The sequence below is a fragment of the Heteronotia binoei genome, chromosome 1 (genome assembly GCF_032191835.1).
Source record: "Heteronotia binoei isolate CCM8104 ecotype False Entrance Well chromosome 1, APGP_CSIRO_Hbin_v1, whole genome shotgun sequence".
In the NCBI taxonomy this organism is placed as follows: Eukaryota; Metazoa; Chordata; class Lepidosauria; order Squamata; family Gekkonidae; genus Heteronotia; species Heteronotia binoei.
The window spans coordinates 222,482,857-222,509,002 of NC_083223.1; the positions used below are offsets into that span (position 1 = coordinate 222,482,857).

The 26,146-nt window shown below is 39.1% G+C and overlaps 1 protein-coding gene across 1 annotated transcript in view; it reads right to left on the reverse strand.

Moving 5' to 3' along the window:
* Positions 1 to 743: 743 nt before the first annotated feature.
* Positions 744 to 26,146, reverse strand: part of POLR1B (RNA polymerase I subunit B) — a 36,761-nt gene continuing 11,358 nt past the window's right edge. The window contains exons 8-15 of the mRNA XM_060248202.1: positions 23,764 to 23,935; positions 20,428 to 20,709; positions 19,952 to 20,085; positions 19,543 to 19,713; positions 18,459 to 18,615; positions 5,834 to 6,030; positions 2,227 to 2,480; positions 744 to 1,867 (exon numbers count right to left, since the gene is read on the reverse strand). Coding sequence (XP_060104185.1) covers positions 988 to 1,867; positions 2,227 to 2,480; positions 5,834 to 6,030; positions 18,459 to 18,615; positions 19,543 to 19,713; positions 19,952 to 20,085; positions 20,428 to 20,709; positions 23,764 to 23,935 — 2,247 coding nt within the window. The 3' untranslated portion in view covers positions 744 to 987. The remainder of the gene's footprint in view (positions 1,868 to 2,226; positions 2,481 to 5,833; positions 6,031 to 18,458; positions 18,616 to 19,542; positions 19,714 to 19,951; positions 20,086 to 20,427; positions 20,710 to 23,763; positions 23,936 to 26,146) is intronic.

Consider the following 26,146-nt stretch of genomic DNA (forward strand, 5'->3'; position numbering starts at 1 on the left):
CGAGTTCGCTTCAAGGTGTTGGTATTAACCTTTAAAGCCCTTTATGGTCAGGGACCTGCCTATCTACGGGACCGCCTTTCCCCATATATCCCCCAGAGAGCACTGCGATCAGGGACAAAAAATCTGCTGTCTGCCCCTGGCCCAAAAGAAGCCAGGCTATGCGCAACAAGATCTAGGGCCTTCTCGGTGGCAGCACCAGAACTCTGGAACACCCTCCCAGAAGCTATAAGGGCCCTGCGGGATTTGTCGACGTTCCGCAGGGCCTGTAAGACCGAACTGTTTAGACAGGCTTTTCTGGTTGACTGAAAATGGGCTGCCACTGGACATCCTACAGAAGCTGGTGGTCATAGTCAGAACCCAATACCGCCAGACTGGATTGAGATAGCGTAATAGTTTTAAACTGATAAATGTATTATGGTTTTATATGTTTTATGGAATTGATTGTTTTTATGATACTGTAAGCCGCCCTGAGTCCGCTTGCGGAGAGGGCGGGATATAAATGTAAAGTAATAAATAAATAAATAAATAAATTTCCCTTTTTAATCAAGCAAGTCTTTCAATACTGAACCACTATCCTGGACATAAAGGCACATAACACAGAAAGACTTCCAACTGCTTTCTGATGTTCACCCCCAGCCTCTTTTTGGTGTCCTTGTTGTTGGCATAAATCACACTTCCAAGCAGGGGGAAAAATTGGTTCTACAGTCTGCAGAGCAGATGAACACATTTCAATTTGAAAATGGTTATCCAGCCAATAATTTATTAAAAAGCAATAGAGAACTGTGCTAGTTTGCACAAAGTTTAAAGTGACCATCAGACATGCCTGAGTGTGTTTTCTTAGCAGACCAACCCTGGTAAGCAGAGTTTTACCTGTGTTTTAGATACAGACAGCTCACAATGAACCACCAGCTCTTTTAAACATTTCACAATGGAAGCAAGTCTGCTGCTTTTCCAAAGTTAAAAAGTGAACAGCTTGTGTTGCCACAATTAATTCACATGAAGTTTCACTTTTACGTTAATGGCTGCCATTTCTGCCACAAAACATCGAAAGACATAAGGTATAGCAATTGTTTCTATGGTATCACTCCGCTCACATATGGTACAAATGTACTTCCTAATGCAGGTGCTGGACCCAGCAGGTGGAGGTTTCAACAAAGGAGAAAGCAAACTGCCACATCTAACACACACATGGGCCACAGAGCGATCGGAGCAGTGGAAGAGGCGGTCATGGAGCAAGAAGGATGTTCCATGAGCCAACAGTGCATCCCGCTCCATCTCTCCAAAGCGGATGCCTCCTTGAACGTTCCTTCCTCCAAGGGGTTGGTTGGTAACTTTGTCTCTGGCCCCAGTAGTCCTAACTTGAAACTTGTCAGAGACCATATGTCTCAAGCGCTGGTAATACACAACTCCAATGAAAATGTCCACTTCCAGCTCTGCTCCGCTGACACCACTGTACATCTTCTCATTCCCATAGTAATTGTAGCCAGCAGCCTTCAGCATCTCACCGAAGTGTGCCAGGGCAGAGTTCTCTTCAGAAAATGTGAAGGGAGTAGCATCATGGCAGAGCCCGTGCAGTGCTGCTGATTTCCCTGCCATGCTCTCAATTAACATGCCAATGGTCATTCGGGATGGAAAGCCATGAGGGTTGAAGAGAATATCTGGCACCATTCCACTTTCTGTAAATGGCATGTCCTCAGCTGGCCACAGCCGGCTCAATATGCCTTTCTGCCCATGCCGGCTGGCAAATTTGTCCCCAATAGTTGGATTCCGTGGGATTCTCAGAGTGATGCAAACACTTTTGAATCTTCCAGTTCCGGTGTCATTGCTACATATTTTAATGTTATCCACATAACAGGTTTCCCTGTTCCTGAAGAAAGGAGAGAGACCAGCAAAAATAATATTAAAGCACTTTTCAGCATCCGAACAGCATTAATTTCTCTCTCTCTCATTTATTCTCATAGTTGCATGCTAAAGTAGGTCAGCCTGGTAGAGAGATTTGGCCAAGGCCAGCAGGTGAACTTCACTTACTGAACAGGGGATTCTTCCCCATCAAAACCCAACACACTTCCACATCAAAATTCACCACTCCAAAGTGTTTTCCAGGGCCCTGAGGAGAGGTGGTATTCCCCAGAGGGATCAGGACACCCCAGTCTTTATGTTTGGCGGTTTTTACAAAACAGTTTTCAGGACTTAAAGTGCAGCTAAACAGTAGCAATCTGAACTTACTTATGGTAGGTCACAAAGCTTTCCCCTGTGCTGAGATTCAGATAGCTGTAATAAGGGTCCCCATATTCAAGCTTGGTCCCAATGTATGGCAGACCATCAGCATCCAAAGTCTTCAAAGGATTTGGGCTACCATGACCAATCCCAAAAACTAAATTTTCAGATCCTTGCTTAACTTTTGCAGCAAGATCAATACACTCTGTCTTGTAGATACTTCCATGAGCAAACCCTCTCTCCCATGAAGCTTTGTTTATAACCTAAAAAACAAACAAACAGTCATGCAAGCCCATATCAAGTAAAACCTTAGAGACAGGAAATGCTTACGTAGCCCAAAGCATCTGGTTTCTGTGGTTACAGGGAAATATAGCAACAGTGTCTCTAAGATTGCAGAACTGAACAACTAAAATCATAAGGGGTTGAAGTGCCTTTCCTATGAGGAAAGGCCTGAGGTCTGGGGCTTTTCAGTTTAGAAGAAAAATGACTAAGGTAGGACACGACAGTAGTTTATAAAATTATGTAAGGGGAGGAGAAAGTGGATAGAAATAAGTTTTTCTTTCTCTCCCATAACACCAAGATTGGGAGCATCCAGTGAAAATGAGTAATTGAATTGTGGAATTCACCACCACTGGATGTATTGATGGGCCATTCGAATAAGAACATAAGAGAAGCCATGTTGGATCGGGCCAATTGCCCATCCAGTCCAACACTCTGCGTCACACAGTGGCCAAAATACACACACACACATACACACACTGTGGCTAATAGCCACTGATGGACCACTGCTCCATAATTTTATCCAATCCCCTCTTGAAGCTGGCTATGCTTGTAGCCACCACCACCTCCTGTGGCAGTGAATTCCACGTTAATCACCCTTTGGGTGAAGAAGTACTTCCTTTTATCCGTTTTAACCCGACTGCTCAGCAATTTCATTGAATGCCCACGAGTTCTTGTACTGTGAGAAAGGGAGAAAAGGACTTCTTTCTCTACCTTCTCCATCCCATGCATAATCTTGTAAACCTCTTATCATGTCAACCCGCAGTTGACGTTTCTCCAAGCTAAAGAGCCCCAAGCGTTTTAACCTTTCTTCATACGGAAAGTGTTCCAAACCTTTAATCATTCTAGTTGCCCTTTTCCAGTGCTATAATATCCTTTCTGAGGTGCGGTGACCAGAATTATACACAGTGTTCCAAATGAGACCGCACCATCGATTTATACAGGGGCATTATGATACTGGCTGATTTGTTTTCAATTCTCTTCCTAATAATTCCCAGCATGGCGTTGGCCTTTTTTATTGCAATCGCACACTGTCTTGACATTTTCAGTGAGTTATCTACCACGACCCCAAGATCTCTCTCTTGGTCAGTCTCTGCCAGTTCACACCCCATCAACTTGTATTTGTAGCTGGGATTCTTGGCTCCAATGTGCATTACTTTGGTCACACTGAACCTCATCTGCCACATTGACGCCCACTCATCCAGCCTCAACAGATCCCTTTGGAGTTCCTTACAATCCTCTCTGGTTCTCACCACCCTGAACAATTTAGTGTCATCTGCAAACCTGGCCACTTCGCTGCTAACTCCCAACTCCGAATCATTAATGAACAAGTTAAAAAGCATGGGACCCAGTACTGTGGCACCCCACTGCTTACCGCCCTCCACTGCGAAGACTACCCATTTATACTCACTCTCTGCTTCCTATTAATTAGCCAGTTTTTGATCCACAAGTGGACCTGTCCTTTTACTCCATGACTCTCGAGCTTACTAAGGAGCCTTTGATGAGGAACTTTATCAAAAGCTTTCTGGAAGTCAAGGTAAACAACATCTATTGGGTCCCCTTTGTCCACTTGTTTGTTCACCCCCTCAAAGAACTGTAACAGGTTAGTGAGGCAAGATCTTCCCTTACAGAACCCATGCTGAGTCTTTCTTCCTCAATAACTCATGTTCATCAATGTGCCTACTCATTCTGTACCTGATAATGGTTTATACAAACTTTCTCGGTATTGAAGTCAGACTGACTGGCCTGTAATTTCCCGGATCTCCTCTAGAACCCTTTTTAAAGATGGGGGTGACATTTGCTACCTTCCAGTCCTCAGGAACAAAGGCAGATTTCAATGAAAGATTACATATTTTTGTCAGGAGATCCACAAGTTCAATTTTGAGTTCCTTCAGAACTCTTGTATGTATGCCATCAGGACCTGGTGACTTACTAGTTTTTAATTTGTCAGTTGTAGGACCTCCTCTCTTGTCACCTCAATCTGACTCAGGTCTTTCAAAATTAGTGGTTCTGGAGCGGACAAACACTTCTCATCTTCCACAGTGAAGACGGAGGCAAAAAATGCATTCAGCTTCTCAGCCATTTCCCTATCCTCCTTCAGTAATCCTTTTACCCCTTGGTCATCCAAGGGTCCCATTGCCTCCCTGGCTGGTTTCCTGCTTCTAATATATTTGAAGAAATTTTTATTGTTGGTCTTTATGTTTTTTGCAATATGCTCCTCATAGTCCCTTTCTGCTTACCTGATCACAGTCTTGCATTTGATTTGCCACAGCCTGTGTTCCCTTTTATTAATCTCACTTGGACTAGCTTTCCACCGCTTAAAGGAGTCCTTCTTACCTTTTACAGCTTTCATTACTTTGTTTGTTAACCATGCAGGCCTTCTCTTATACCTGTTTCTGCCTTTCCTAACTTGTGGTATATATTTTATCTGAGCTTCTAGGATTGTAGTTTTAAATAGCCTACAAGCTTCCCCAAGAGTTTTGATTGTATTTACCTTTCCTTTCAGTTTCCTCTTCACATGCCTCCTCATCTCAGAGAATTTACCCCTTTTAAAGTTAAACATGGTTGTGCTGGTCTTTTGGGGCAACTCCCTATTTATACAAATGGTGAAATCAATAACGTTATGGTCACTACTCCCAAGTGGTGCAATCACTTTTACATCTCTCACCAAGTGTTGGGCATTACTAAGGACCAAATCCAGGATCGTCCCACCCCTGGTAGGTTCTGTGACCATATGCTCCATAGCACAGTCACTGAGAGCGTCTAGAAACTCAATCTCTTTCTCTCGACCAGAACACGTATTGATCCAATCAATCTGCGGGTAGTTAAAATCACCTATTATGACACAGTTTTCACGTTTAGCCAGCATTTTTAACCCTTCCATCATATTATAATCGTATTATACTTTAAAAGAGAATTAGTCAAATTCATGGAAGATCCATCCAACAATGACTACTAACCATGATTAACTGACCTCCACATTCAGAGGGGCATTAACTGAGTACAACACCGACAAGGCAATATCAGGGAAAGGCCTTGGCCTCTACACCTTGTTTGTGGCTGTCCAAGGCAGACAGGTGACCTCTGTGTGATGTAGGATGCCAGACTACATGTTTTCCCTACCTCAGGCTGACTTTACGAACCAGCTATAGCATCTCAAAGTTGCCACCTGATATGCAGGCCTTCTTTTTTGCTCATAAATATGAAAATAAACTTCCTTCAACAGAATGATTAAATTTTTATCAGGAGGGTCAAATTCTATTTTAATCCAAATATTATCATATTGAGCTCATCAGGAGAAAGTTCATTTCCAAGTCTGCCTTGCCAGAAGACTTACCATTGCATCTTCCATGTCATAGCCACTATAGGAGATAACAGCGACAATTGCATTTGTACCAACTGGGTAGGAGTCCATACTGAAATAATCATACATGGATGGCCGCACCAAGGGGCTCTGAGGGGTCTGAAGCCGGTAGAGTTTGTCATCTGTCCGGTCCTGAAAGGTCAAAAGTGGAAAGCCCATAGTTTGCTTGCCTGAGGAAAGAACAAAAATATTTTTATTTATGTAATTAGATTTATATTCCACCCTACCCCACAACTGAATTCACAGCAGATACAACACATACAAAAATAATAAGATATAACAATAAAATGAAATAAACATTAAAACATATAATCTAAAAAAACATATAAAATAAGGTGGCAACTAAAACAAACAACTTCAGGTAGTCCATACTGCTTATTGTAAGATGTTAGTTAATAGCACCTTACTTCTACTGTGCCCCGATTGGAGGTGTTGGCTAAGTTACGCACACAAAATTGTACTAAAAAGGAAGCATGACTTTTATTCTTATATTTAAGATCTTGGGTCGTCTATAAAAATAAGAGCTCTGGAATTATGGCATTCAATTTATTGAAAAGCATATATGCAATCTGTCATCAGTCTTCCAAGGCAAACTAGCAACAAGATATTTGCAGTGAAACCAGCAAAAATATAAGCACATTTAAAATATTAATAAACTGACTTCCAGGATCCGTCATCTTGGCTTCAGAGTTGCTTGCAGATTGTCTTTCTGCGGCAGCTCTGAGTCTGGCCTTTGGAGGGGTGTCACAGAAGTGATGCCCCCATAGAAAAAGCCCAGAAAGGCTTTTTCTTCGGCATGGGACTTTTACGGGGGGGGGGGGGGGGAGCAGCTGCTCCCTGTGCTTTCTGTATGTTCTGAAGCTCCGCGGCCATGAAAGCTGGCATATCAGCAGAAAAAGAACACCCGGCTGCTTTTTTGCTTTCACTTTCTCCAGTATGCCTTTGAAGCAGCGTTTTTCTACTCCTAAAGCGATGACTCTACTTAACAAGTAGGTGTTTTTCTAATTCTATTCCCTGATGGGTCATTCTGCATAACAAAAGACCAGCTCAAATGATTTAGAAGTGGCATCGAAATGCTACGAGCAGTCTTAATTATTTAAACTGGATTTAATATAATCACTAAAATTGATTTAGATTATAATTGGACATACATACATCTAAGAGATTACTAAGAAGTTGCAATACGATCTGAACACAAAGGAGATATATTGTAGAGAGTTCTGTCTCTATCGCCTGACTGTATTTGAAAGAATGGTTTCTTAAACTTCAGTTGGAGCTGTTGTGGAATGGGGATTAACAGGAGTTTGAAGCAAATTTACAATCTGATTTAAGAGACTCGAGTTTTGATATCAGTAATGGCATCGCTTAACGAAATGTCACATGGAAAAGATATCTGTTCAAATCTCATTTCTCTGAAAGACCAAATGAATTGTTTTATGCTGACAGCTAATGACACTGTAAACCTGCAGGGGTCAACTGTTAAAGAGACTGTATTGACAGCTGTGAAACTGGAAGGGGAAAGTGATACTCTTCTAAATAAACAAAGGAAAAATAAGATGGTCTCTTGTGACGCATTTTCAGAACTAGACCAGAAATCAAGATGCAGTGAAATTAGGTTGAGAGGGAAAAATCGCGATGAATTCTTCCCCCTGTGGTTGAGGGGGCAGGCCATGTTGAGGAGAAAAGCTGCACTCCAATCAACAAATCAGGATTTGGAAAGCCTTTCGGAAAAAGGATTTTGAATTTTTTTTTCTTTTTGCATTAGTGAATGGCTGGACAAGGAACTTTGACTAAGAAGTGAAATGTGATATCAAAAGACAAACTGTGATTAAATGGGTTGCCTCGGATGCAATATGGGTGCAGAAATCAAAGGAATTTAAAAGTTTTTAATCTTTGGGAAGAAGGACTCTGGAATCTGGGTTCTTTTTTTTCTCCTTGCGAATAAATAAACATGTAACCATTAATAATGAACAGAGGTTAGATTCTAAAAGAATAAGGGAGATTTTGAAGAAGTAATGTTAATGAGTGCAGAGAACATATTTCTCTATATAGTAGATGTATTTACACTATGCCTATTTAGTGAGATTGTTTATAATGATATAAGAGTAGGATTAAAGACTGAAAAGGCAGATAGCATAATTGCTGTGGAATTTGGTAGATTTGGTAATTTGGCAGTCTTGTTTTCAATATGTTATTAGGAGAAATGGGTTACACTGAGATAGACAAATTATTCAGTTGTATTTTATGTAATTTAAGGATCAAGAAATGATTTTTATGTGCTTTTTTAATAAGGATTTTGCTTAATCAACAATCTGTGCTTATAACAGGCTTGTTAAATTAGATAAAATTGGCGTTGAGACAGTTTTGAAAGAAAAATCTTTTTTCTTAACTGGTTATATTTAATTTGTGTTTAAGAAGTGTTTAGATTTACATTGCTCTACTAGTTTACTAGTTTACTAAAAGAAATCATTCCTTTTTTTCTGGTAAAGGAAGAAAGGCAGGTAACATTTAAGGAGATTTTTATACTTGTAGATAGAATGATTTGAGCATTTTATTGGGAGGTGGAATTATAACTGATATATTTGTACTGGTTTTTGTTTCTGTTTTCCCTATTCTGTCAAGGCCCCTTTCCTCCTCTTTTTAATGTATTTTCTGCAATGCTTCTTTTTTTTGTAGTTTAAATCAATAAAACTTTTTAAAAATGAAAAAAATATTAATAAACTGTTTTTCTAAGTACTAGTAGCAATTAGAAATATGACAATGCGCAGCACATACAACTACCACCTTCCTCAGCAAGGCTTTCTCCAAAAAGGAAGGTGAATTTGCTTTATGAAGGGAAGGCACCACACAGGACTCCTGGAGGCATGTCCAGAAAAAAGGTGCCATAGGCAAGGCCCTGTTCCTAGTCACCATCCAGTTTGTTTCTGGGTGAGAAGTGCTGCTGATGTAGGTTATAGCTTTTAAGGCACTGCATAGTCTGGAACAATACTTTCTCTTACATCTCCCCCCTTCCCCCAGCAACAGTGATCTGAGATCAAAGGGAGAGAGCTTGCTCTCAGTGAAAATCCCTCTCCAAAGTTTTTTTCATCTCTATCAACGTTTAGTTAAGGTGCTTTCATTTTGCATCTTAAAAACATTCCATGCTGCTTCTTTTCTGTTTAAAACAATTTTTATTGGTAACATATGGTAATAAATCTATTTCTTACATCTTTAATAACTTCTTTTATCTATCCCATACATTACTTTCTACCCAGCCCTCCCCCCGTTACTTGACCCCCGCTGGTGTTTATTTATTTAAAATGCTAATATTTAAAGGTACCCTTAACTATTTGTTTCAAACAATTTTATTAGTAACATATGGTAATATATTCAATTTCTTGCATCATTAATTACTACTTTTTTCCTCTATCCCATATATTACTTTCTACCTACCCCTCCCCCCGTTACTTGACCCCTGCCGGTGTACTATACTTAAAACATTATTATTAAAGGTACCCTTAGTTAAGAACCAAAATTCATATCCTCCTCCCTCTTATACTTAGTCATTATCAAAAATTGTCCAATGTCCTTTTATTTTCCACTCTTTTCTACGTATCTTCTGAACTTCTTCCACTCCATCTTAAATACTTCCAAATCATAGTCTCTTAAGGTTCTTGTTAACTTGTCCATTTCACTCCATGTCATAACTTTTACAATCCAATTCCATTTCTCTGCTATTTTTTCTTGCTTCCACAACTGCACATACAATGTCCTAGCAGCTGAGAGCAAGTACCAGATTAAAGTCCTATCTTCCTTTGGAAATTTTTCCATTTGTAATCCCAACAACTTATTTAACAAAGTCTCTGCAACTTTGTTAAATTCGTAACCCAAGATCTTAGAAATCTCTTGTTGAATCATCCGCCAATACATTTTCGCTCTTTCACAAGTCCACCAAATATGGTAGAAAGAACCTTCATGTTTTCTACATTTTCAACACCTGTCCGGCATCTTGTTATTCATCTTTGCCAACTTTTTAGGAATCATATACCATCTATACATCATCTTAAAACAGTTTTAATACTCTGACATGTTGAGAGTTTCATAGAGTTCTTCCACAAATATTCCCAAGTATCCATCTGTATTTCTTTATTTACATTAATTGCCCACTTAATCATTTGAGATGTCACTACTTCATCTTCCATAGACCATTTTAAGAGTAACTTTGTTCTCTTCTTATTCTTTCAGTTTTAATATCACTTTCCACCAAACTCTTTATTTGTTGCATTTGAAACCAATCATACTTATACTTCATCCAGATATTTAGCAAATTACTTCTTATGTAATGGTGAGAGAAAAAACCATCCATCTTTTTCTTCCCATAGTACATATAAGCGTGCCAGCCAAATTTATTTCCATGACCTTCTAGCGTTAAAAGGTTTTTTATTCAATAACATCACCCAATCTTTTATCCACACCAAACAAATTGCTTCATGATAAAGTCTTAAATCTGGCAATTGGAATCCTCCTCTTTCTTTAGTGTCTATTAAAACTTTCATTTTAATCCTTGGTTTCTTTCCAGCCCATAAAAATTCTGAAATCTTTCTTTGCCATTTATTAAATTGTTTGCTGTCTTTCACAATCGGGATAGTTTGGAATAAATACAGTATCCTCGGTAAAATGTTAATCTTAATTGTAGCTATTCTCCCAAGCAATGACAAATTAAGCTTCTTCCATTTTATCATATTTTCATCCATTTTACGCCATAACTTTTCATAATTATTTTTAAACAAATCAATGTTCTTCATTGTTATTTCCACACCCGGATATTTTACTTTAGAGGTAACTTCACATCCCATTAGCCTCTGCAATTCCTTTTATTTACTTGCATATTTTTACATAAAAGTTTTGATTTTTCCTTATTAACAAAGTCCCGCCAATTCTCCAAAATTTTGTATTTTAGCTAACAACAAAGGAGTCACTTGTGTAAGATTTTCATTTATAAACATTATATCATCTGCAAATGCTCTATATTTATAGGTAAAACCTTTAATTTTCATTGCTTCTATTTCTTCATCCTCTTGTATTTGCATCAATAAAGTTTCAAGAGTCATTATGAACAATGGCGAAAGCGGACATTTATACATAACCTTGCATGCTGTTCAGTATCTATTGCCTTTATCATTCTTATAAAGTTTTCCCCCAACTTTATTTTCTCCATTACTGCAAACAAAGTTCCAGTTCAGATTATAAAAAGCTTTCTCTGCATCCACAAAAAATAATGCAACTTCTTTCTCTGGGTGTCTTTTATAATATTCTACAATATTTACAACAGTTCTAATATTGTCTCTTATTTGACTTTTGGGAAGAAAACCTGCCTGATTTTCCTTTATAAAGTTTATTAAACATTGTTTAAGCCGTTCTGCCAGGATTCTTGTGTATATCTTATAGTCATTATTTAACAATGAAATTGGTCTATAATTATTTACATTTGTGACATCTCTATCTTCCTTTGGAATCAACGAAATTACAGCTTCTTTCCATGTATTAGGTACTTTTCCATTTAATCTTCTCGCATTCATCAATTTTTGAAGTTTCGGTACTAATTCTTCTTTAAGCATTTTAAAAATTTTTGCCGTATAACCATCTGGTCCAGGTGCCTTTCCAGATTTCATTACATTAATCGCTGCTTCAATTTCTATTTTCTCAATTGGATCATTCAAATTTTTCCCATATATTCAGTTAAGGGTGCTATTTTAATTTTTTGCAAATACGTTTCGATCCTTTCTTTCTTTACTTTAATACCCTTAAATAAATTAGCATAATACTTAAAAAATTCCAACATCTGTCTGGCATCTTATTGTTCATCTTTGCCAATCTTTTAGGAGTCATATACCATCTATACATAATTTTAAAACAGTTCTCTTTAATGCTATGACACGTCGAAAGCTTCATAGAATTCTTCCACAAATATTCCCAAGTTTCCATCTGTATTTCTTTATTTACATTAATTGCCCATTTAATCATGAAATTAATTTTTCATTATCTCCAAGCAGAACTTTTTCCATTTCTATTTGTTCTTTTCTTATTCCTTCAGTTTTGATATCATTATCCACCAAACTCTTTATTTGTTGCATTTGGAACCAATCATATTATTCAACTCTTCAGCAGTTTTCAATTCTATTTTGCCACTTTGTATTTTTAATAATTGATTATATGACAACCACTTTTCTTCACCTATCAGCCGTTATTTTTATTACTTCAGCTGGCACTATCTATAACAGTCTTCTCTCATCTCCATATATTTCATCCATGTATTTAGCAAATTATTTCTTATATAATGGTGAGAGAAAAAACCATCCATCTTCTTTTTTCCATAATACAAATACGCGTGCCAGCCAAATTTATTTCTGTGACCTTCCAGCACTAAGAGTTCTTTGTTTAACAGCGTTATCCATTCTTTTATCCACACTAAACAAACTGCTTCCTGATATAATTTTAAATTCGGTAGTTGAAATCCACCTCTCTCTTTTGCATCTGTCAAAATTTTCATTTTGATCCTTGGTTTCTTCCCAGCCCACACAAATTCTGAAATTTTTCTTTACTATCTTTCACAATGGGAATAGTTTGAAACAAACACATCATTCTTGGTAGAATATTCATTTTAATTTCAGCTATTCTACCCAGCAATGACAAATTAAGTTTATTCCATTTTAACATATCTTCATCCATTTTACGCCACAGCTTCTCATAATTATTTTTAAACAGATCAATATTCTTCATTGTTATCTCCATGCCCAAATACTTTACCTTGGAAGTAACTTCATAGCCCGTTAGTCTCTGCAATTCTTGTTGCTTATTTATGTGCATATTTTTACATATAAGTTTTGATTTTTCTTTATTAATACAAAGTCCCGCCAACTCCCCATATTCTTGTATTTTAGCTAAAAACAAAGGTGTGACTTGTATGGGGTTTTCATTTATAAACATTATATCATCTGCAAATGCTCTATATTTGTAAGTAAATCCTTTTATTTTTAATCCTTCTATTTCTTTATCTTCTTGGATCTGCATCAGTAATATTTCAAGAGTCATTATAAACAATGGGGAAAGCGGACAACCTTGTCTTGTACCTTTGCTAATTATCATATCTTCTGTAAGATCTGCATTTATACATAGCCTTGCACGTTGTTCAGTGTATATTGCTTTTATCATTCTTATAAAACTTTCTCCCAGCTCTATTTTCTCCATTACTGCAAACATAAAAGTCCCAGTTTAAACTGTCAAATGCTTTCTCTGCATCCACAAAGAATAAGGCTACTTCCTTTTCTGGATGTCTTTCATAATATTCTACAATATTTACAACAGTTCTGATATTGTCTCTTGTTTGCCTTTTGGGAAGAAACCCCACTTGATCTTCCTTTCTAAAATTTATCAAATGTTGTTTAAGCCGTTCTGTCAAGATTCTTGTATATATTTTATAGTCATTGTTTAATAGCTTAATTGCTCTGTAATTTTTTTACATTCGTGACATCTCTATCTTCCTTTGGTATCAACGAAATAACAGCTTTCTTCCATGTGTTTGGTATTTTCCCTTTTATTCTTATCTTGTTCATCAACTTCTGCAATTTTGGTATTAACTCATCTTTAAAGGTTTTAAAATATTTAGCTGAATATCCATCTGGCCCAGGTGCCTTTCCATTTTTCATTGCATTAATTGCTGCTTCAATTTGTTTTTTCAATTGGATCATTCAAAACTTTTTGCATATTTTCTGTTAAGGGTTCTATTTTTATCTTTTGTAGATACTCATCCATCTTTTCTTTATTTATTTTAACACCTTTAAACAACTTGGCATAATACTTTAAAAATTCTCTTTTTATTCCCTCTTGGCTAACCACCTCTCTTCCATCTACCACAATTTTGTTAATAATTTTATTTTCTCTCTTTTTCTTCAGTTGCCAAGGTAAATACTTTCCAGGTTTATTTGCTCCCTCAAAAGATTTCTGCTGCAGTCTTTTCAAATTCCATTCCAATTCTTTATTTAACAAATGTCTTTTGTGTTTGTAATATTGTAATTTCCCTTATCATTTTCCTTTTCCCTGGCCTTTTTGATGATGATGATGATGATGATGATGATGATATTGGATTTATATCCCGCCTTCCACTCGAAGAGTCTCAGAGTGGCTCACAATCTCCTTTACCTTCCTCCCCCACAACAGACACCCTGTGAGGTGGGTGGGGCTAAGAGAGCTCTTACAGCAGCTGCCCTTTCAAGGACAACCTCTGCCAGGGCTATGACTAACCCAAAGCCATTCCAGCAGGTGCAAGTGGAGGAGTGGGGAATCAAACCCGGTTCTCCCAGATAAGAGTCCACACACTTAACCACTCCACCAAACTGGCTCTTCAACTCCCCTTTTTTAAATTTCATTTTGAATGTCCAACAACTGTTTTTCTTTTGCTCTTATCTTTATTATTCAAAGTAATCAATATTCCTCTCATTACTGCTTTATAGGCATCCCAGACCGTCTGAAATTCTATATCCTCTTTGTCATTCATTTGAAAGAAAGCTTTAGTTTCATTTTCTAGTTATGTCACTATTTCTTTATTCTGTAGTAAATCATTCAATCTCCATCTTCTCAACTTCTTAGACAATTTTGTAATCCACATTATTGGGTTATGGTCAGCCCCAATTTTAGGTAAAATCTCTATTTTCCTTGTTATAAGACCTAAATCTTTAGTGCCCCACAACCTGTCAATTCTGGAAAAAGTTTTATGTCTTGCTGGAAAAAAGGTATAGTCCTGCACTTCAGGGTTAAATTTCCTTCACACGTCCTCCAAATTTTCTTGTTTGACCAATTCAAAAAAAGACTGGCAATTTTCCTTCTGTTATTTTTTTCCCCCAGACCTATCCAATGAGTTCTTAATTGTTCCATTAAAGTCTCCCATTATCAAAACTTGGTCATAAGTCAGTTAATCAAATTGTTGTATAATGTCTTTTAAAAAAGCATCCTTTGCACCATTAGGTGCATACAGTCCCAATAATGGTTTTTTTGCATTTATTATTTCTACTGCTACAAATCTTCCATCTTTATCTTTAAACACTAATTTTGGCTCCAAATCTTGTTTAATATAAAAAATCACTCCCCTTTTCTTCTGTTCAGCCAATGAAAAAAATTCTAACCCCAATTATTTATTCCATAAAAATTTGTAATCCTTTTGTTTAATATGCACTTCTTGTAAACAAACTATATTACAATTTTGCTTTTTAATCCAATGAAATGTTGCCCTTCTTTTTTGTGGTGAATTTAGTCCATTTACATTCCAAGACAATAATTTGTAATCTATCATGGTGCAAATTCTTTATGTTCTTCATAAAATCTATGCAGTTCCTGTGCATTTGTAATTGTGATTCTTTCCACCTGAAGTTCAAAGCTCAAACCTTCAGGTATTATCCATCTAAACCTCATTTCATTGTCCCGTAATTTTTCTGTCAGTTTTTATATGTTCTATCATTTATCACTTGCCTTGGCAACTCCTTCATAATTCTTACTCTGCTGCCTCCCACTATCAATGTCTTTTCAAGTTTTTATACATGATCTTTCCCACCATTTCTTTTGTCATGTATCTTATGACAACATCTCTAGGTAAATTATTTTTCTTGGCATAGAGTGAGTTCACTCTATACATAAAGTCATACATATTTTAAGTCTCTTCAGGATCTTCCTCGAAAAATGTTGCAATTATTTTTATTATATATTCTTTCAAGTCACCATCTTCCTTTTCAGGTACTCCTCTCTGACGTATCTGAGTCTCCATCGATTTGCAGTCATGGATTGTCACTTTTTCTTGTATTTTCTACAAGGTGGAGTCATTTCATTCTCCTTTCTACCTCCTGCACTTTCTTAGATGTTTCCTCTGTCTCCTGAGATCTTCCATATCTTTTTTAATCTCTTCTATAATTTCTTTTTTTGATGCAGTTATCTCTCTCATGCCTTTCATCATTCTGGCCTCCATTGCCTCTAATTGATCCTGCATTTTCTCCAATGAAGTAGCTTTTGTACGGGTTTGCTTGTGTTCTGACATTTAAAAACACTGAAAATTTTGATCTCACCAATTTCAAATTTGACTATCAGGTTCAAAAGATTAGAGCTTGCTTTTTATAACAAGCCTAATTTCGCCATCCTCAGAGCTTTCCAGACCAAGATATTAATTTAAAATTTTTTAAAATCCTTCAAAATGGCGGTCGCGACTTTTTGCTTCTCTCTGAAAGTTTTTTTTCCCTTTTTCTTTTAAAGGCTTCTAAAGTCCATTATAAACAATATGCCCAATAGTATTTATCTTCTTATCATCATCTCAGTTAATTCCAACAATTTTTAATGTCCCGAACACTTTAAAAGCAATATTTTAATTTTGACCTCCTTGTAATGGCCGCCAATGTTTCTCAATGGTATTATAGTCCTAGAGTAGGCTTTTCATCTGCTACTTCCTGCTTTACTTGCCACCAAATCTTGTTTTCACTGGTAAAGAGATCTTGTGATACCTGACGTACTTCCTGTGTTGATTGTATATGCTGCAGGTCTGTGACAATGGTGCTCTTTTTTCAAAACCACAAGTAGACCAAACAATAAATTCCTTTCCACTTTTTAGCACTGTCCTTTAAATTTACGAAGTCCAAATTTCACCTCTCCCTCCCTTCTTCTTCCAAGCTTTCTAGGTTTCCATTTCCCACCGTCTGAATTTATTCTGTTTAACTGTAAATAGTCCCGGAATGAAAGATAGTAATCTGTACCTTTTCTGCCAATTATCCTGATCCACACCGGTCTTGTGTAGCTTTAGATGTTTAGCAAAGTCCAAGAAGGTTAGGATTCTGTCGAGCTTATGTCAAATTAATGACTCTGAGAACTTCTGCAGATGATGAAAATGCAACTCTTCTCCGGAGACCCCTCAAAGGAGCCCCCCCCCCGGACTCCCTTTTAGCCAAGGTAAATCTCCTCAAAGTTTCCTGTGCATATCTTGGACTAATCTCTAACAGAGAAAAGTAGGCAGTACGTATTAATTTGCCTTCCACTACCCCGAACAGAAGTTCCAGCCTGCTCCCGTTATGAGAAGCAGCTCAACTCGGCATTTTCCTCCCCTGGAAGTCCATGCTGTTTCTTTAATTGTTTTAGCTGGTCTCAATCATAATTGTTTTCAATCTGCACATATGTTCTTTATCATACATAAATGAGGTGTTTCTATTTCTGTTGTGAATCACCATGAATCTTCTGGGTGGAAAAGTGAAATATATATTTAAATACACACATGAAGTTGTATGGGTAATCTGTAACCCTCTGTGTGCTGTCCAAGCTCCCTGGTCTCAAGACCCAACTCCCCATCTCTTCTAACACTAAAGCATCAGTTCCGGGAAGTCTCTGTATGTTTGTGGTCAAGTGGCCAAGGACCAACAAGCTAAAAGAAGATTCAGAAAAGGCAGAGATGATATTGGTCAGGAAGAGATGAGGAACGGTGGTCAGGAAGAGATAAGGTCAGGAAGAGATATGGGGAGGGGCGGTGGCTCAGTGGCGGAGCATCTGCTTGGTCCCAGGTTCAATCCCTGGCATCTCCAACTAAAAGGGGTCCAGGCAAATAGGTGTGAAAAACCTCAGTGTGACACCCTGGAGAGCCTCTGACAGTCTGAGTAGACAATTCTGATTTTGATGGACCAAGGGTCTGATTCAGTATAAACTGCTTCATATGTTCATATATATTGGTCAGAAATGGATTTTTCTTGCCAACTTTACTATTAACAGATTCACAGCATTGGGGTTGCTCTTGGACCCAATGCTGTGGTTACAGAAGCAGGCCAGAGTTTTTACATTATATCCCCAGCCCCAGGGGTCGTTTTGTAGAAAAAAAAAGTGCTGCTCATCCAGGGATTGTTATGCAGCTGCACCTACTATTCAATGGACAAGGTGGGAAGGAGGAGGTGGAACTGTCAGAAAGGTTCAGGAGCTGCGCTCCTATGAGCTCCCACTGAATCCAAGGCCTGCCCAGCCCCAAGATGCAACTGCTTGTTATCCAAAATTAGATTGTATTATATTTTAGTTTTTGTTAGTGATTTCTGCTCTTTTGTAAAACTTGTTCTATTTTATAACTCTGTGCTTTTACATGCACAGATGGATTTGTTTTGTCTTTGGGGTTTTTCCCTTTGTTTGTTTGTTCTCCCTCAGACGGTTTCTGCCAGGAGTCTGGAGAGGGCTTGCTCCTGAACAGGAGAGCCAGTATGGTGTAGTGGTTAAGTGTGCAGACTCTTATCTGGGAGAACCGGGTTTGATTCCCCACTCCTCCACTTGCATCTGCTGGCATGGCCTTGGGTGAGCCATAGCTCTGGCAGAGGTTGTCCTTGAAAGAGCAGCTGCTGTGAGAGCCCTCTCAGCCCCATCCACCTCACAGGGTGTCTGTTGTGGGGGGAGAAGATATAGGAGATTGTAAGGCGCTCTGAGTCTCTGATTCAGAGAGAAGGGCGGGGTATAAATCTGCAATTCTTTTTCCCTTCTTCATTTTGATTTGGTGGGAGCCACCCTGAGAACCTTCAGGCTTAGGGCAGGGATACTTTGGATTTTTAAAGAAGACTATACTTACTCATCTGACACTGGTACATGTTTCTGGGACTCTGGTTATGATCTGAGAAGGGAATGAAACTTGCTACTACGCTTAACATGCTGTGGGGAAAGAGCTCCTGGTGAGTGAACACCCCAGGTACAATTTCATCCTCAGACACAGCAATGTTCAAGAAGACCTGTGAAAAGAAAACCATTTTACGTTAATTTCTGGAGGGCAGCCAAACTCACAGAACAACTTCCTGCAGTTATGGCCAGTAACAACGCATATTAGTACCAGGCGCCCCCTTGTGGGAGTTCTTTAAGAGGTGCTGCAAGGCCTACTTATTTGCCAGAGTTTTAATGGGCTATGGAATAGCAGGCATCTTGGCGGCAAGGAGTGGGGAGAATATTTGAAGTTTGTTATTTTATTCTGGTTTTGCACTGTAATGTTTTAGTTATTACTGTAAGCTGCCTTGAGACACAAGAAAAAACAGTGTAAATACTGTAATAAATAAATAAAAACTTAAGGAGAAGACTTCAGGTTAAAAGTGAGTTCAGAACCTCGGTCAGATGCAAGATCAAAAGCCACCAGATCTCAGCCCTGTTAGCATTGCTTCTAGCAAAAGCTCTGACTTTCTAGTCCCTTAAACATAAGACATTTGCAAAACAAGATTACATAGAAAAACTACAGCAGTCAATGCAAGTTTGAGTCTGAGACAACTTAAAAGTAATGATGGTGGAAGGAACTCAACTAGCCATTAATGAATACATTTCATCAGTGAGGAGATTCACAGCAGTAACCATCAGAGCCAGTTTGGTGCAGTGGTTAAGTGCATGGACTCTTATCTGGGAGAACTAGGTTTGATTCCCCACTCCTCCACTTGCAGCTGCTGGAATGGCCTTGGATCAGCCATAGCTCTTGCAGAGTTGTCCTTGAAAGGGCAGCTTCTCTGTGAGAGCTCTCTCATCCCCACCTACCTCACAGGGTGTCTGCTGTGGGGGAGGAAGATAAGGGCGACTGTAAGTCACTCTGAGATTCAGAGTGGAGGGGGAGATATAAATCCAATATCCAATCATCTTGTCATCAATAAATACACTTATTATTAGAAGTACATGCATAATACCTGTTCCAGGGTGCCAATCAATTCTTCTTTCCCTAAGGCCAAGTTTTGTACAGGACGCATCATCCTACATGGGGTTGTTAAAATGAAGAGCCCTGGGTACAGGCTGGGTTTCCCTGTTATCGGGATAAGGACCACCTCGGTCCAAACTGGAATTCTCTTTTCTTGCATCATCTATTTGCACAGATCAAAAAAATATTACCTACTTAATTTCATTTCCAGCAAGAGAAAGGAGCTGCACAAATATGCAAGCCATTCCACATTTTTAAATTAAGGGTTATAAATTGTAGTAATTTTCAAGTCCAAAAAGATACAGCAAGTAATGACAAATATAGCTACAGGCGACTTAATGTTCAAGAAATGCTCAGAAACGTTGACACTTTTTGGCATTGTTTAATCAAGCATGGCTAACCTTAAAATATCTTAGTGTGTCTACAAGACCTGGAGCTAGATCCTTCTCTATCCAGCCTACCAAAGAGCCATCTAACATAACTGGGTAACAGTCTGCATACGGCTGGCTTGGCATGCCATCAACTGGAGTGACACCTATGGAAAGAAACATAACAGTTAAAGCAGAAACCCCATCATCAGTAAGCATCTGTCAGAAGTAAACTGTCCAGATTTTATTAATAGCACAAGTTACACAGGAAAACTCTGCCTGTGATGCCATGGCCATTATTACTGTTTTCTACAGGCACGGATAAGCATGTGTATACATGTTCCTGCACATTGCAGTGCAGGAAATGCACACAGAACCGATCTTCTCACTGAGGAACCCCAGAGTCTTCCAAATGCACTTTATCAATATGCAGATATTGTAGTTCTACAAAAGGTTGATCTTAGGACTTGCTTTCCTGAAGAGTATTATTAAGAATCAATAATACATACCAAGTGAGCAAAGCAAAGGTGGCAGGGATATTGTGTATGAAGGCTGCGTTACTATTTCACATATAGCAGTCATGTGATTCATCAAACCACAGGGTTCCCCATCTGGGGTGTGCACAGGACACAGAAAACCCCAGGACTCCGGCAGCAACTTTCGCACTTCAGTGGTCCTCATCTTGAGAAAATCAGAACCTCTGTGCACACAGCGGAAATGAGAGAGGTAGCGAACGAAGTTCAGCTTGTCTGCTATCACACAGAGACCAGAGCTTTGCAGCATTCCCAGACCTTGGAAGGAGAACCAGCAGTTGGAGTGGGGGGGAGGAACGGGACAAATAAAGAAATAAATAAATAAATAAAAGATCTTACAAAAATTCTTTGCTTATGAACATCTGTCAGCCAAGTATATTATTTTTAAAATGCACTGATTTTAGGAGGTTTTTCTAAATATGAAGATACAAGTGTGTTAGTCAAATACAGAGTCTCACATTTAATGTAGAAGCCTGCTTGAGAAGTTCTAAACAGAGTAGGGTCATGGAAACAGTCCAAAGATTTCTGGCTCTGTGGAAGAACTTCTGTATATGCTGTGATATTTCTCAATCTCCTTCCTTGCCTTGTGCTGGTGTCCTTGGTAAGCATTGGAGCAAGCTAAAATCTGACACAGTAGCCTTTGAATCTGTTACATATAGTCTCCTCCACAATACTATGGATACCCAAACACATTACTTTTTGGGGTTAAATATATAAGCAGAACATACAGATGCAGAGGGTTACAAGACATAATGTGTCTACAAACAGATTAGCAGTTTACTCCTAACTTTCTAAACACATTCCCTTGTAATTCCTTTACTCATGCCTCTTGGAATTTTTTGAAAATGTCCCTTGAATCATATAGCAATGCCCAGTATGGGATATCTTTCCTGCTGTTTTCTTGTGGTCCCCTATAAACTGGATCATACAGGTTAAGTTATACAGATAGTTAATTTGTGGGTGGTGTACAAAAGATTCAGGGTTTGGACTAGGCTCTGTTTTAAGGTTATTATCAGGGTGATGTGCATTTATTTATTTTATTGGATTTATATCCCGCCCTCCCTGCTGAAGCAGGCTCAGGGGTTATGTGTGCTCCATGCTAAAGAAGTTAAAATTCTGCACCCCTGGCAAACTAAATATTGTAACATGTATTAATTTTAGACCAATCAGATTTGCATGATTTCTCTAGTCCAGGAAGGTAGGCCAACAAAGCATGCTACCCATCTCCAACCACTGGAAAATTTACAGAGGCTCCTATGTGGCTTCTGAGTTTTCAGTACATGATGCCCTTTCAAACATATTATCAAAACCCAAAAGGGCGAGAAACACACTTTTTTAAAAAACTGAAAACAGATTATCAGGAAGCTGTGCTTAGTGTCACATGGTGTATACTTTTATCCTTCCATGGAATTAGGAAAAAGAAGCAGGGGACCCAACAAATACTTGCAGGGGGCATCTCATCTCCCCCTGCCCTCTACTATTTCCTCTCTTCTTTCCCTGAAAGCCCATACAGCCTCTCCCCTTTCTAGCTGCTTTCTTTCCTTCCTACCCAGCAGCCAACCTACCTTTAGCTGTCCCCCACCCACCCCCAGCTTCAGTTTTCCCTCTTCTGACAGTCTCTACCTGGAAAACTATGGCCCAGCTGTGCAATGTGAAAACTGCAAGGGGTACCTCTTTCTCCCCTGTATCCACCTTCTCACACTATTTTATCTTTGTCTCTTCTTCCTTTCCCTCCTTCTGGCAACCCCCATATCCCTTCTTCCTTCTCTCCCACTATTTCTTCTTTACCTTCCCTGAAAGCCCCCCTAGCCTCTTCACTTTTCCTGCTTCCTTCTCTTCTTCCCATTCACCAGCGAACCTACATGTATCTGCCTCTGACTGGAGATTCCCCTCCCTCTGGCTGCCTCTACCCAGAAAAAGTATGGCTTTGCTGTGTGGTGGGCTGCCAGGCACAGTTGTATGATAGGGAATGCACAAGGAATTGTGGGGGGAATTCCAATTGCCTCAGAATCCTGCTCCCCACAATATTTCCTCCTCCCAACACTCATATCCTCACCTTTCCAATTCCATCTCTCCTTCTCTCCTGACCAACAGCCCACCTATCTCCCATCTTCAGCTGTGTATATCACTTCTTCACTTATACTCTGCCTTTATTTGCAATGGGGATCCAAAGCAGCTCACATCATTCTTATCTCCTATTTTATTCACACATTCACGCAACAACCAGTGAGACAGGTCAGGCTGAGAATGTGTAACTGGCCCAAGGCCACAGTAAGCTTCCATGGCAGAATGGGTTTCTGAGCTTAGGTCATCTAGATTCTAGTCTGAAACTTTAACTAGTAGACCACACTGGCTTTTGTGTGTTAGCTGCTGTTGAACAACTATAAGGAGCTATGCCTGGGTGAATCACGCAAGTCATGATATAACAAGTCACCTAGTAGTTACTTGTGGGCTTTGCTCTGATGAGTCTTCCCTCAAAGGCCAAAACAGCCCTGGAAAGGGCCCTGCCCCTCCACCAGCTTTTTACTGACAGAAACCAAGACTTGAAGGCTAGCAACAGCTTTGTGGTTGCCTAGCAATGACCACTGAGAAGGCATTTGTTTCTTAAAGCTACAAGCACTGCTTTTATTATTTGGGGTTTTCTGCAAACCTGGGCATTTTTCATGTTTGCAGACAGATAATTGGTACATAGCCCTAATCTCCAGATTTAAGTATCCACAAATAGATTATGCTGAAAATGAGATATACTTGCAGGGGGCATCTCATCTCCCCTACCCTTACGTATGAAATGCCCCTAACATTTACACAGCAGAGATTCAATATACCATGGGGAAAAAAGTATAACAAGGTGTCTGCCTCATTGGAAGTGTCTCTTGCAGTATCACATGGCTGGCACTGTTTTGACTACCTCTGAAAAGAATTTAGGGAGTAAAGAGTCCTTAATGAATGGCAGTCTGCAAAGGGATGTGTGCATGGAAGGCCAGAGGAATATGCAGCATGAAAAAGTTCTCTTAGAGAACCATCCTGGACATTAAAAGTATATTTTGCATTATTTGTGGCAAAAAAATCTTCAGACACCTTGAGGCCTTATTATGGTTTCAGTCAATGTTTCCTCTAAGGTGAGTAAGTGTGAGCTAGCTCACAATTTTTAGCCTCCGGCTCACACATTTTTGTCTTAGCACAGGAAAAATGGCCCCAGAGTAAATGAATTTATGCAATAGCTCACAACTTTAATGTCAATAGCTCACAAAATAGAATTTTTGCTCACAAGACTCCACAGGTTAGAGGGAGTATTGGTTTCAGTATACCTACCAGTTTTAGAGCGCAGATTACCAGTGGCAAGGAGGTATTCAAACATCCGTGTAAGATCTGTTCCCATGCCAACAATCTTCATCATGCTTTCTGAATTAATTGTTATATTTGATTTCTGAGCCTTCTTTTCAAAGGCTATTTTAACAGACTGTAACCAAGTTTCCATCTTCTCCTGTGATAAAGGATAAAAACAAGAAAAAAATGCTTCAAGTGCAAACTATACTTTGCCATGTTACAAATGAGCATGCAATAAGGAGCACTTCTGCTTCAAAACAGGGATGGATGAAATACATCTCAGTCTGTCTCAAATTGTCTGCTGAGTGGCCATGTACCCAGACCATGTGATTATTCATTCCTGTCAAATGTCTTCCATCAAAATAAATACCAGCAATTTCAGTGAATTTGCTAAGTGAATCTGAACACACTGGAACCTAGTTTATAAGAATAACACATTATGAAAGTTGGAGGGATCAAACAAACAGTACTGTTGTGACAACCATTAAGCCACTTTGAAACACTTCTGGCTGTCTCACTGCAGCACTCAAATAAGCAAGAGGAAGTTGCCTTCTTAAACTACTAACCAGGTGTGGCTTCTTAAGAGCTCAGTTCTTGGCAAACCTATGAAAGGCGGAGTCTTGGAAACAATCAGAATAGAGCATCAGCAGTGTAACTTAACTTCCTTCACCAGAGTAATCAAACAAGCAAATGCACAAGATCTCCACCTAGGACACGGAACTACCTGCTGTAACTAATTCTTCAGGTGACTGAAGTTCTTACTCTGAAATGATCCAGACTGTCATTTTATTCAAGGAATACTCCACACACATAATCTGTTGCAAACAAAACACTTTTGATGCAAGAGTGAAGACAGGAAAAGGAAGAGTGGAGTCATGTTCCACTCTTTCTGGTTCCCCTACAGTTCAGTGACGGAAGTCCCAGGGTTCTTGGCTACTAACTGTTAGAATCATAGAATCATAGAGTTGGAAGGTACCTCCAGGATCATCTAGTCCAACCCCCTGCACAATGCAGGAAACCCACAAATACCTACCCCAAATTCACAGGATCTTCATCGCTGTCAGATGGCCATCTAGCCTCTGTTTAAAAACCTCCAAGGAAGAAGAGCCCACCACCTCCCGAGGAAGCCTGTTCCACTGAGGAATCACTCTAATGGTCAGGAAGTTCTTCCTAATGTTGAGCTGGAAATTCTTTTGATTTAATTTCAACCCATTGGCTCTGGTCCTACCTTCTGGGGCCACAGAAAACAATTCCACACCATCCTCTATTTATTTATTTATTTTTCGCATTTATATCCCGCCCTCCCCACAGAAGCAGGCTCAGGGCAGCTAACAACAACATGACAGCCCTTCAAGTACTTGAAGATGGTGATCATATCACCTCCCAACCACCTCCTCTCCAGGCTAAACATGCCCAGCTCCTTCAACCTTTCCTCATAGGACTTGGTCTCCAGACCCCTCACCATCTTCGTCGCCCTCCTCTGGACCGTTCCAGCTTGTCTATGTCCTTAAAATGTGGTGCCCAAAACTGAACACAATACTCCAGGTGAGGTCTTACCAGAGCAGAGTAAAGTGATATCATCACATCACATGATCTGGACACTACTGTTGATACAGCCCAAAATTGCATTTGCCTTTTTAGCCACCGCATCACACTGTTGACTCATGTTCAGCGTATGATCCACTAAGACCCCTAGATCCTTTTCGCACATACTACTACTAAGACAAGTTTCTCCCATCCTATAACTATGCATGAGATTTTTCCTACCGAATTGCAGAACTTTACATTTATCCCTGTTAAAATTCATTTTATTAGTTTTAGCCCAGTTTTCCAGCCTGTCAAGGTCATCCTGTATCCTGTTTCTCTCTTCTACTGTATTTGCAACCCCTCCCAATTTAATATCATTGGCAAATTTAATAAGCATTCCCTCTATTCCTTCATCCAAATCGTTTATAAAGATGTTGAACAAAACAGGTCCCAGGACAGATCCTTGAGGCACTCCACTTGTCACTCCTCTCCAAGAGGATGAGGAACCATTCACAAGCACTCTTTGGGTGTGATCTGTCAACCAGTTACAGATCCACCTAACGGTAATAGGATCCAAGCCACATTTTACTAACTTGTCAACAAGGATAGTATGTGGAACCTTATCAAAAGCCTTACTGAAATCAAGATAAACGTCTACAGCATTCCCCTGATCCAGCAAGGTAGTCACTTTCTCAAAAAAGAGAGATCAGGTTAGTTTGACATGACTTGTTCTTGAGAACTGCATTCTTGTAGCCACACTTAGCTGTGAAAAGTGACTTCCAATATGATCCAGGGTGGAAAGCAATAAACCAGGGGAACTAAAAGGATCTTTTTGTATAAG